At 45.8% G+C, this 12,978-nt stretch overlaps 1 protein-coding gene across 3 annotated transcripts in view; it reads left to right on the forward strand.

Annotated features, from left to right (window-relative positions):
• rcor1 (REST corepressor 1) overlaps window positions 1-12,978 on the forward strand; it is a 15,628-nt gene continuing 2,650 nt past the window's right edge. The window contains exons 1-10 of one of the 3 annotated variants that reach the window (XM_079693344.1): window positions 1-471; window positions 572-631; window positions 1,056-1,136; window positions 1,343-1,395; window positions 1,571-1,732; window positions 1,843-1,961; window positions 3,435-3,507; window positions 5,923-5,973; window positions 6,074-6,220; window positions 7,622-7,699. In XM_079693344.1, the coding sequence (XP_079549470.1) occupies window positions 303-471; window positions 572-631; window positions 1,056-1,136; window positions 1,343-1,395; window positions 1,571-1,732; window positions 1,843-1,961; window positions 3,435-3,507; window positions 5,923-5,973; window positions 6,074-6,220; window positions 7,622-7,699 (993 nt within the window). In that variant the 5' untranslated portion in view covers window positions 1-302. Of the gene's footprint in view, window positions 472-571; window positions 632-1,055; window positions 1,150-1,342; window positions 1,396-1,518; window positions 1,733-1,842; window positions 1,962-3,434; window positions 3,508-5,922; window positions 5,974-6,073; window positions 6,221-7,621; window positions 7,700-12,978 lie in introns of all 3 variants that reach the window. The other 2 variants (XM_079693345.1, XM_079693346.1) reach the window with 2 other exon arrangements.

Raw genomic sequence — 12,978 nt, forward strand, 5'->3', positions numbered from 1 at the left:
ACACACACACACAGACACACACACACACACACACAGGAACAACACACACCCAGGAACACACTCAGCTGATCAGTTGCAGTGTGTTTTTCTCTTCACTTTATTGACCGGCCGTGTGTGTGTGTGTTGAGTTGTGTGTCGGTCCGGTTCTGTCCGGCTGGTTCCGGAACTCTGTCCCCGGTGTGCAGCGTCAGTCTCTCGGGTTCAGAGTGTTAGCATCTCTCGGCTCTTTAGCTGTTAGCTTTTAGCAGCTAAGCTAACTGTTAGCCTGAGTTAGCAACTAGCTGTTAGCCTCGGTTCTCCTGATGCCGGCGATGCTGGAGAGGAACCCGGAGGGGAAGAGGAGAGGCCGGGCCGGCGGCAGCGGCCCCGGGGCAGCGGGCCTCCCCGCCGGGAAGAGCCTGTCCGGGAATGGAACCACCAGCAGCTGCTGGGAAGAAGAAGGCTCCGGGTCCAGCAGCGACGAGGAGCATGGTGGGTAGCCTCGAACACTAGTACTGTGTGTAGTACTGTGCGTGGTACTGTGTGTAGTACTGTGTGTACTCTGAGCACCACCGTGTGTTTCTGTGTGCAGGTGGAGGGGGGATGCGGGTCGGGACGCAGTACCAGGCCGTGGTTCCGGACTTTGACACGGGTAAGAGAGTAAACCGGGCTCGGTGGACCGCGGGCGGAGAGGTAGCCTCGAACACCTCTGAAGTACAGATGAGTGTCCCGAGGTCCAGAACCAGAACTCTGGTCCAGACTGACTTATTATTCATTTAATTAGATTACATTATATTATATGTCATTTTAGTGGTTATTACACAAGACCAGGTCTCTTCTGGTGTGTGTGTGTGTGTGTGTGTGTGTGTGTGTGTGTGTGTGTGTGTGTGTGTGGCAGGTTTGACTGGATGTGTTCCTGTTTTTACTCCAGTTTGAGAGAACTCACAGGAAGTTACAGAGAAACTCAATATATGAATAAATGTGAAATTATAGTGCAGTCCCTTCTCTCTACTTTATTTACACAAGTGATGTTTAAAACCTCACAAAGGAAAAAAACAAACTGTGTGTGTGTTTAGACGTGGCGCAGGAGGCTCACCACAGAGAGAACCTCGGCATGTTGGTGTGGATCCCGAGCAGCGCTCTGCTCCAGACTCAACGTAAGTCATCCAGGTGTGTGATCCAGGTGTGTGATCCGGGTGTGTGTGATCCGCGTGTGTGCTCCAGGTGTGTGCTCCAGGTGTGTGATCCAGGTGTGTGTGATCCGGGTGTGTGTGATCCGCGTGTGTGTGATCTGTGTGTGTGCTCCAGGTGTGTGCTCCAGGTGTGTGATCCAGGTGTGTTATCGGTGTGTTTTTTGTTCCAGTGGACGAGTACATTGCCATCGCCAAAGAGAGACACGGCTACAACATGGAGCAGGTGAACCTTTAATTTGTGTGTAAACTTTAAAATATTTGTGTGATGGATCAGGATCAGCTGCATCCTTCAGGTGTGTGTGTGTGTCAGGATCAGCTGCCCCCTTCAGGTCAGGTGTGTATGCAGATGTGTTCTGTGTGTGTGTGTGTGTGTGTGTGATGGATGTACCTGTGTCCAGGCTCTGGGGATGCTCTTCTGGCACAAACACAACGTAGAAAAGTCTCTGGCAGATCTGCCCAACTTCACCCCGTTTCCTGACGAGTGGACGGTGGAGGACCGAGTTCTGTTTGAACAGGCCTTCAGTTTCCATGGGAAGAGCTTCCACCGCATCCAGCAGATGGTACCAGTCCGTTCATACCATCCAAACCAGTTAGAACAAAACACCACAACTAGATTAAACCAGTGAGACCCTTATCACTGATGTCATGCTGTGTTCCTGCTCTCCCTCAGTTACCTGATAAGACCATGGCCAGTCTGGTTCGGTTTTATTACTCCTGGAAGAAAAGTCGCAGTAAAACCAGTCTGATGGACCGACATACACGAAAAAACAAGAGAGAGAGAGACGACAGGTGAGCTAACACCTGCACAGGTAACACACCAGGTAACATGAGACCTGCACAGGTAACACTCCAGGTAACATGACACCTGCACAGGTAACACACCAGGTAACATGACATCTGCACAGGTAACACACCAGGTAACATGACACCTGCACAGGTAACACACCAGGTAACATGACATCTGCACAGGTAACACACCAGGTAACATGACATCTGCACAGGTAACACACCAGGTAACATGACACCTGCACAGGTAACACACCAGGTAACATGAGACCTGCACAGGTAACACACCAGGTAACATGACACCTGCACAGGTAACACACCAGGTAACATGACACCTGCACAGGTAACACACCAGGTAACATGAGACCTGCACAGGTAACACACCAGGTAACATGACACCTGCACAGGTAACACACCAGGTAACATGACACCTGCACAGGTAACACACCAGGTAACATGAGACCTGCACAGGTAACACACCATGTAACGTGACCCCTGCACAGGTAACATGACACCTGCACAGGTAGCACACCAGGTAACACACCAGGTAACATGACACCTGCACAGGTAGCACACCAGGTAACACACCAGGTAACACACCAGGTAACATGACACCTGCACAGGTAACACACCAGGTAACATGACACCTGCACAGGTAGCACACCAGGTAACACACCAGGTAACACACCAGGTAACACACCAGGTAACACACCAGGTAACATGACACCTGCATAGGTAGCACACCCGGTAAGACACCAGGTAACATGACACCTGTACAGTTAACACCAGGTAACCAACCAGGAAACACACCAGGTAACATGACACCTGCACAGGTAGCACACCAGGTAACACACCAGGTAACATGACACCTGCACAGGTAGCACACCAGGTAGCACACCCTGTAACACACCAGGTAACATGACACCTGCACAGGTAGCACACCCGGTAACACACCAGGTAACATGACACCTGTACAGTTAACACCAGGTAACATGACACCTGCACAGGTAGCACACCAGGTAACACACCAGGTAACATGACACCTGCACAGGTAGCACACCAGGTAGCACACCCTGTAACACACCAGGTAACATGACACCTGCACAGGTAGCACACCCGGTAACACACCAGGTAACATGACACCTGTACAGTTAACACCAGGTAACATGACACCTGTACAGTTAACACCAGGTAACATGACACCTGTACAGGTAACACACCAGGTAACTTGACACCTGCACAGGTACACACCAGGTAACATGACACCTGCACAGGTAGCACACCAGGTAACATGAAACCTGTATAGGTAACACACCAGGTAACATGACACCTGCACAGGTAACACACCAGATAACATGACACTTGCAAGGTAACACGCCAGGTAACATGACACCAACAGGAAACAGGTATAATTGTATACATCTGTAACAGTCATGTGATGCTGTGATGTTTTCTGATTATTTTTAAATGTTTCAGTGAAAATGAAGTTGAGGACAAAAATCCTCCCAGCGACTGCGAAATCGAGCAAAACAAAGATGACAAGAAGGAGGTACACTTCTGTTGACTGTTTACTATTTACTGACTATTTACTGACTATTTACTGACTGTTTAATGACTGTTTACTGTTAACTGACTATTTACTGACTGTTTACTGACTGTTTACTGTTAACTGACTATTTACTGACTGTTTACTGACTGTTTACTGTTAACTGACTATTTACTTACTGTTTACTGACTGTTTACTGTTAACTGACTATTTACTTACTGTTTACTGACTGTTTACTGTTAACTGACTATTTACTTACTGTTTACTGACTGTTTACTGACTGTTTACTGTTAACTGACTATTTACTGACTGTTTACTGACTGTTTACTGTTAACTGACTATTTACTGACTTTTTACTGACTGTTTACTGTTAACTGACTATTTACTGACTGTTTACTGTTAACTGACTGTTTACTAACTGTTTACTTTTAACTGACTATTTACTTAGTGTTTACTGACTGTTTACTGACTGTTTACTGTTAACTGACTATTTACTTACTGTTTACTGACTGTTTACTGACTGTTTACTGTTAACTGACTATTTACTGACTGTTTACTGACTGTTTACTGTTAACTGACTATTTACTGACTTTTTACTGACTGTTTACTGTTAACTGACTATTTACTGACTGTTTACTGTTAACTGACTGTTTACTGACTGTTTACTTTTAACTGACTATTTACTTAGTGTTTACTGACTGTTTACTATTTACTGACTGTTTACTGACTGTTTACTGACTGTTTACTTTTAACTGACTATTTACTTACTGTTTACTGACTGTTTACTGTTAACTGACTATTTACTGACTGTTTACTGTTAACTGACTGTTTAATGACTGTTTACTGTTAACTGACTATTTATTTACTGTTTACTGACTGTTTAATGACTGTTTACTGTTAACTGACTATTTACTGACTGTTTACTGACTGTTTACTGTTTACTGACTGTTTACTTTTAACTGACTTGACTTACTGTTTACTGACTGTTTACTGACTTTACTGACTGTTTAGTAAACAGTTTAGTCAAAACTCAATTTTTTTGTTTTGCGAAATCGAGCAAAACAAAGACGACAAGAAGGAGGTACACTTCTGTTTACTGTTAACTGACTGTTTACTGACTTTACTGACTGTTTACTGACTTTACTGACTGTTTACTGACTGTTTACTGACTGTTTACTGACTTTACTGACTGTTTACTGACTGTTTACTGACTTTACTGGCTGGTTACTGACTTTTTACTGACTTTACTGACTGTCTACTAACTTTACTGACTGTTTACTGACTGTTTACTGACTGGTTACTGACTTTACTGACCATATACTGACTTTACTGACTGGTTACTGACTGTTAACTGACTGTTAACTGACTTTACTGACTGTTTACTGACTGGTTACTGAGTGGTTACTGTTTACTGACTGTTTACTGTCTGTTTAATGTTACTGACTGTTTAATTTTACTGACTGTTTACTGACTGTTTACTGACGGTTTAATGTTACTGACTGTTTACTGACTGTTTACTGTCTGTTTAATGTTACTGACTGGTTACTGACTGTTTACTGTCTGTTTAATGTTACTGACTGGTTACTGACTGTTTACTGTTTACTGACTGTTTAATGTTACTGACTGTTTACTGTTTACTGACTGGTTACTGACTGTTTACTGTCTGTTTAATGTTACTGACTGTTTACTGTCTGTTTACTGTTTATTGACTGTTTACTGACTGTCTACTGACTGGTTACTGACTGTTTACTGTTTACTGACTGTCTACTGACTGTCTACTGACTTTACTGACTGGTTACTGACTGGTTACTGACTTTACTGACTGGTTACTGACTGGTTACTGACTTTACTGACTGGTTACTGACTGGTTACTGACTGTTTACTGACTTTACTGACTGGTTACTGACTGTTTACTGACTGTTTACGGACTTTACTGACTGGTTACTGACTGTTTAATGTTACTGACTGTTTACTGACTGGTTACTGACTGTTTACTGTCTGTTTACTGTTTACTGACTGGTTACTGACTGTTTACTGACTTTACTGACTGTTTACTGACTGGTTACTGACTGTTTATGGACTTTACTGACTGGTTACTGACTGTTTAATGTTACTGACTGTTTAATGTTACTGACTGTTTACTGTTTACTGACTGTTTACTGACTGTTTAATGTTACTGACTGTTTACTGACTGGTTACTGACTGTTTACTGTCTGTTTAATGTTACTGACTGTTTACTGTCTGTTTACTGTTTACTGACTGGTTACTGACTGTTTACTGACTTTACTGACTGGTTACTGACTGGTTACTGACTGTTTATGGACTTTACTGACTGGTTACTGACTGTTTAATGTTACTGACTGTTTACTGTTTACTGACTGTTTACTGACTGTCAACTGACTTTACTGACTGTTTCAGGTGAGTTCTGGATCAGAGAGGTCAGAGGTCAAACCAGCAGTTAGTTTAAAGGTGAGGAAAATGAACCTTTCTCACTGTTTACCTGTCTGTCTGTTACCTGTCCTCAGGTGGGCAGCATTAACCTGTCTGTCTGCTACCTGTCTGTCCTCAGGTGGGCAGCAAGGCGTCTCAGCGGATGAAGAAGCGTCCCCCCAGAGGAATGTTCCTGAACCAGCAGGATGTCGTCTGTCTGTCCTCTCAGCCGCCTCAGGGTCTCCTCAGACAGCTGGACTGTCAGCTGGTCTCCATCAAGAGACAGGTACCTGTCTGTCTGACTGAATGTCTGTCTCTCACCTGTCTGTTTCTCACCTGTCTGACTCTCACCTGTCTCTCACCTGTCTGTCTCTCACCTGTCTGACTCTCACCTGTCTGTCTCTCACCTGTCTGTCTCTCACCTGTCTGACTCTCACCTGTCTGTCTCTCACCTGTCTGTCTCTCACCTGTCTAACTCTCACCTGTCTGTCTCTCACCTGTCTAACTCTCACCTTTCTGTCTCTCACCTGTCTGACTCTCACCTTTCTGTCTCTCACCTGTCTGACTCTCACCTGTCTAACTCTCACCTTTCTGACTCTCTCCTGTCTGTTTCTCACCTGTCTGACTCTCACCTGTCTAACTCTCACCTTTCTGACTCTCTCCTGTCTGTCTCTCACCTGTCTGTCTCTCACCTGTCTGACTCTCACCTGTCTAACTCTCACCTTTCTGACTCTCTCCTGTCTGTCTCTCACCTTTCTGTCTCTCACCTGTCTGTCTCTCACCTGTCTAACTCTCACCTTTCTGACTCTCCTGTCTGTCTCTCACCTGTCTGTCTCTCACCTGTCTAACTCTCACCTGTCTGACTCTCACCTGTCTAACTCTCACCTTTCTGACTCTCACCTGTCTGTCTCTCACCTGTCTGACTCTCACCTGTCTGTCTCTCACCTGTCTGACTCTCACCTGTCTGACTCACCTGTCTCTCATCTGTCTAACCCTCACCTGTTTCTCATCTGTCTGACTCTCACCTGTATAACTCTCACCTGTCTGACTCTCACCTGTATAACTCTCACCTGTCTGACTCTCACCTGTCTGACTCTCACCTGTCTGTCTCTCACCTGTCTAACTCTCACCTTTCTGACTCTCTCCTGTCTGTCTCTCACCTGTCTGTCTCTCACCTGTCTGACTCTCACCTGTCTGACTCACCTGTCTCTCATCTGTCTAACCCTCACCTGTTTCTCATCTGTCTGACTCTCACCTGTATAACTCTCACCTGTCTGACTCTCACCTGTATAACTCTCACCTGTCTGTCTCTCACCTGTCTGTCTCTCACCTGTCTAACTCTCACCTTTCTGACTCTCTCCTGTCTGTCTCTCACCTGTCTGTCTCTCACCTGTCTAACTCTCACCTGTCTGACTCTCACCTGTCTAACTCTCACCTTTCTGACTCTCACCTGTCTGTCTCTCACCTGTCTGACTCTCACCTGTCTGTCTCTCACCTGTCTGACTCTCACCTGTCTGACTCACCTGTCTCTCATCTGTCTAACCCTCACCTGTTTCTCATCTGTCTGACTCTCACCTGTATAACTCTCACCTGTCTGACTCTCACCTGTATAACTCTCACCTGTCTGACTCTCACCTGTCTGACTCTCACCTGTCTGTCTCTCACCTGTCTCTCTCTCGTTGATCAGATCCAGAGCATCAAACAGTCCAACAGCTCTCTGAAGGAGAAGATCTGCTCCGGAGTCGATGACTTCAGACAACCAGAGGTAATGATCAGCTGTTCAGAGATCAGCTGTTCAGAGATCAGCTGTTCAGAGATCAGCTGTTCAGAGATCAGCTGTTCAGAGAGTAGATCAGCTGTTCAGAGATCAGCTGTTCAGAGAGTAGATCAGCTGTTCAGAGATCAGCTGTTCAGAGAGTAGATCAGCTGTTCAGAGATCAGCTGTTCAGAGAGTAGATCAGCTGTTCAGAGATCAGCTGTTCAGAGATCAGCTGTTCAGAGAGTAGATCAGCTGTTCAGAGATCAGCTGTTCAGAGAGTAGATCAGCTGTTCAGAGATCAGCTGTTCAGAGAGTAGATCAGCTGTTCAGAGATCAGCTGTTCAGAGAGTAGATCAGCTGTTCAGAGATCAGCTGTTCAGAGAGTAGATCAGCTGTTCAGAGAGTAGATCAGCTGTTCAGAGAGTAGATCAGCTGTTCAGAGATCAGCTGTTCAGAGGGTAGATCAGCTGTTCAGAGCAGTGGTTCCCAAACTTTTTGGGCCCAAGGCACACCTACCCTAAAATAGCCCTTATAACACGTGTTATCACTCATATCATGTAAAATATCTGTAAATGTGCATACTTATTTACTAATGGCAAATAAAATGTGACAAAGACAACTATATTACTCATGAAATATTTATTAATGAATTTTTTTTTTAATTAATTTATAAATATAAATATATATATATATAATATATATATTATATAATTTATTAAACTTTAGCAAATTAGGCTTCATCAAAGCAGCAACACACTCATTTAAACCAGACAGGTCACAAAATTAAAAATGAGGCAACGGAAACTCAGCAGAAACTCAGCACAGAGAACTGTCAATGCAAGGAAACATGGTCCTGAACTACAAATTATGAATATAACATTTCACCAATCAGCATTGAAACATGTGCTATTTTAAAATTTGCCTATTTACAGATTAATGGGATACATGTGCCTGTCGGGGCGCGCAGATTTTTTTAATCCTCGGTGGCACTGAAGAGAGGGCAACTCGCAAGTCCTGTTCAACAGACAGCCGTGACCTGCTGTTGTTCTTCATATAAGTCAGAGTAGAGAACGCCAGCTCACACAGGTAGGTAGTGGGAAAATGAAGTAGTTGCTCAATCGCGTGGTGGGAGATGCTTGGGTACTCCGATGCAGAAGCCAACCAAAACTGATCCAGTGGGAGCTCACTGAATTTGAGTTTCAGTGTGCGGTCCACACGGAGCTCTGCGCACTCCTCTCTCTCTTTCATGGAGAGCTTCTCTGTGGAGGATTCCTGGTGGAATGGGTCTTGGATCCAGTCATAGTCCTCGATGTCAGCCACACGTGGAAAATACTGCTCAAACCTCTCTGTTAAGGTCTGAAGGTGTTCCGCATACACAGCGCGCTCCTTAGCTGCCTGCGGCGCACCTGATGTCAGCGGGAACATGTCCATGGAGCCCTGCTCCAAAGCCTCCTGCCACAGGAGAAGTTTGCCCATAAACCCCCGAATCTTATCTGTGGACGATAAAATGTTTTCATTCCTTCCCTGAAGCTTGGCGTTTAACTCGTTCAGATGCCCAAATATGTCTGCGAGGTAAGCCAGCCTGGCGCACCACCTCTCATCCGCGAGCTTGTCTTTATGTGGGACAGCGTTTTCAGCTGAAAACTCCAAAAGCTGTTCCCGAAGCTCATAAAGACGGGATAGGACTTTCCCCCGTGACAGCCAACGTACCTCTGTGTGCAGGATCAGGCTTTGGTGGTCGGCTCCCATCTCGGCGCACAGCTGGGAGAAGAGGCGAGATTTCAGGGGCCTTGATTTTATGTAATTCACCATCTGCACGGCCTGATTCAGCACCTCAGTCAACTCCGGGGGCATGGTTTTGGCAACCAATGCCTCTCGGTGCAGAATGCAGTGGTTTGTCACGATATGTGGGTTTTGTGCCCTCACCTTAGCAATGAATCCTTTCACTCTCCCCGTCATGCTCGCCGCACCATCTGTGCAAAGACCGACGCACATATTCCAGGTCAGACTGTTCTCTTTAAAATAGTCATTAGTTACCCTGAATATTTCCTCTCCCGTGGTGTGGCTTTCCATTTCTTTGCAGAATAAAAATGTCTCTTTGATGGAGTCAGCATCAACATATCTGACGTTTGCCAGAAGTTGGGCAGCCCCACTGATGTCCGTAGATTCATCTATTTGGAGGGAAAATCTGCCGCTCGCCTGCAGTTTCTCTGCCAAATGTTCCTCAATGTCTTCGGACATGTCGTCGATTCTTCTTTTGATCGTATTATCAGACGACGGCACTTTCGATAGCTCATTTGCGGCATCTGGACCCAGCATGACACCTGCAAGTATTTTGCAAGCAGGGAGGATGAGTGTCTCCGCTATTGTGTGAGGCTTCTTCTGCTTTGCAATGAGCTCCGCTAGCATGTAACTCGCCTCCATTGCCTTATCAGACACTTTCACAGAATCCAACAAACGTCCTTGCTGCCTCTGGTTCAGATCCCGCGCTCTTCTGAAGTAGTCCAAGTTACTGTGAACATGGGCGGGATGTTTGGTTTCCAAGTGCCTCTTCAGCTTGCTTGGAACCATGTTAGCATTAGCTAACTTCTCCCGACAGACGACGCACTCGGGCTGAGGATTGTTCACATCCCCGGTCCAAATGAAGCCATAAGACAGATAACTGTCATGGTACTGTCTGCTGACAGTTTTTTTCCTCTTCTCTTTCGGTGGTGGGTTGTCGGCAGTCTCTACACTGGTGGTTGCTGGTTTGCTCCGCACAAGAAAGCGCTCCATTTTCCCGCTTGCTTGTTTCTCAGTTTTAATATTGTCCTTCAGCCTTTGATGTGTCACAGTCTTATAAATCCCACCTGCGCAACTGCGTTAACAGCGGAATACGGGGTTCTGTGAGGATTCTTTTTTAAATAATCGTTTTTAAGTATAGAGTTTGCCTCTGTATTATGAAATGTGTGCATACAAAGTACTGATATAGTAAATAAAAAAATAATTATTTTTGTGTAGTTGTATATTGCAATAATAACGTATGTTTGTCACAAAATCCCACGGCACACCTGGACTCGCCTCACGGCACACCAGTGTGCCGCGGCACACCGTTTGGGAACCACTGGTTCAGAGAGTAGATCAGCTGTTCAGAGATCAGCTGTTCAGGGAGTAGATCAGCTGTTCAGGGAGTAGATCAGCTGTTCAGAGATCAGCTGTTCAGAGGGTAGATCAGCTGTTCAGAGAGTAGATCAGCTGTTCAGGGAGTAGATCAGCTGTTCAGAGAGTAGATCAGCTGTTCAGGGAGTAGATCAGCTGTTCAGAGAGTAGATCAGCTGTTCAGGGAGTAGATCAGCTGTTCAGGGAGTAGATCAGCTGTTCAGAGAGTAGATCAGCTGTTCAGAGGGTAGATCAGCTGTTCAGAGAGTAGATCAGCTGTTCAGAGGGTAGATCAGCTGTTCAGGGAGTAGATCAGCTGTTCAGAGAGTAGATCAGCTGTTCAGGGAGTAGATCAGCTGTTCAGAGGGTAAATCAGCTGTTCAGGGAGTAGATCAGCTGTTCAGAGAGCAGCTGTTCAGGGAGTAGATCAGCTGTTCAGGGAGTAGATCAGCTGTTCAGAGAGTAGATCAGCTGTTCAGAGGGTAGATCAGCTGTTCAGGGAGTAGATCAGCTGTTCAGAGAGTAGATCAGCTGTTCAGGGAGTAGATCAGCTGTTCAGAGGGTAAATCAGCTGTTCAGGGAGTAGATCAGCTGTTCAGAGAGCAGCTGTTCAGGGAGTAGATCAGCTGTTCAGGGAGTAGATCAGCTGTTCAGAGGGTAGATCAGCTGTTCAGAGAGTAGATCAGCTGTTCAGGGAGTAGATCGCTGTTCAGAGAGTAGATCAGCTGTTCAGAGATCAGCTGTTCAGGGAGTAGATCAGCTGTTCAGGGAGTAGATCAGCTGTTCAGGGAGTAGATCAGCTGTTCAGAGAGTAGATCAGCTGTTCAGGGAGTAGATCAGCTGTTCAGAGAGTAGATCAGCTGTTCAGGGAGTAAATCAGCTGTTCAGGGAGTAGATCAGCTGTTCAGAGAGTAGATCAGCTGTTCAGGGAGTAGATCAGCTGTTCAGGGAGTAGATCAGCTGTTCAGAGAGTAGATCAGCTGTTCAGAGGGTAGATCAGCTGTTCAGAGAGTAGATCAGCTGTTCAGGGAGTAGATCAGCTGTTCAGAGAGTAGATCAGCTGTTCAGGGAGTAGATCAGCTGTTCAGAGGGTAAATCAGCTGTTCAGGGAGTAGATCAGCTGTTCAGAGAGCAGCTGTTCAGGGAGTAGATCAGCTGTTCAGGGAGTAGATCAGCTGTTCAGAGGGTAGATCAGCTGTTCAGAGAGTAGATCAGCTGTTCAGGGAGTAGATCGCTGTTCAGAGAGTAGATCAGCTGTTCAGAGATCAGCTGTTCAGGGAGTAGATCAGCTGTTCAGAGATCAGCTGTTCAGGGAGTAGATCAGCTGTTCAGGGAGTAGATCAGCTGTTCAGGGAGTAGATCAGCTGTTCAGAGAGTAGATCAGCTGTTCAGAGAGTAGATCAGCTGTTCAGGGAGTAGATCAGCTGTTCAGAGAGTAGATCAGCTGTTCAGGGAGTAGATCGCTGTTCAGAGAGTAGATCAGCTGTTCAGAGATCAGCTGTTCAGGGAGTAGATCAGCTGTTCAGGGAGTAGATCAGCTGTTCAGGGAGTAGATCAGCTGTTCAGAGATCAGCTGTTCAGAGATCAGCTGTTCAGGGAGTAGATCAGCTGTTCAGAGAGTAGATCAGCTGTTCAGAGAGTAGATCAGCTGTTCAGAGAGTAGATCAGCTGTTCAGGGAGTAGATCAGCTGTTCAGAGGGTAAATCAGCTGTTCAGGGAGTAGATCAGCTGTTCAGAGAGTAGATCAGCTGTTCAGAGATCAGCTGTTCAGGGAGTAGATCAGCTGTTCAGGGAGTAGATCAGCTGTTCAGAGGGTAAATCAGCTGTTCAGGGAGTAGATCAGCTGTTCAGAGATCAGCTGTTCAGGGAGTAGATCAGCTGTTCAGGGAGTAGATCAGCTGTTCAGAGAGTAGATCAGCTGTCCAGGGAGTAGATCAGCTGTTCAGAGGGTAAATCAGCTGTTCAGGGAGTAGATCAGCTGTTCAGAGATCAGCTGTTCAGGGAGTAGATCAGCTGTCCAGGGAGTAGATCAGCTGTTCAGGGAGTAGATCAGCTGTTCAGGGAGTAGATCAGCTGTTCAGAGAGTAGATCAGCTGTCCAGGGAGTAGATCAGCTGTTCAGAGGTCAGCTGTTCAGAGAAGAGATCA

This window comes from Notothenia rossii, assembly GCF_949606895.1.
Source record: "Notothenia rossii genome assembly, chromosome: 7".
Taxonomy (NCBI): domain Eukaryota; kingdom Metazoa; phylum Chordata; class Actinopteri; order Perciformes; family Nototheniidae; genus Notothenia; species Notothenia rossii.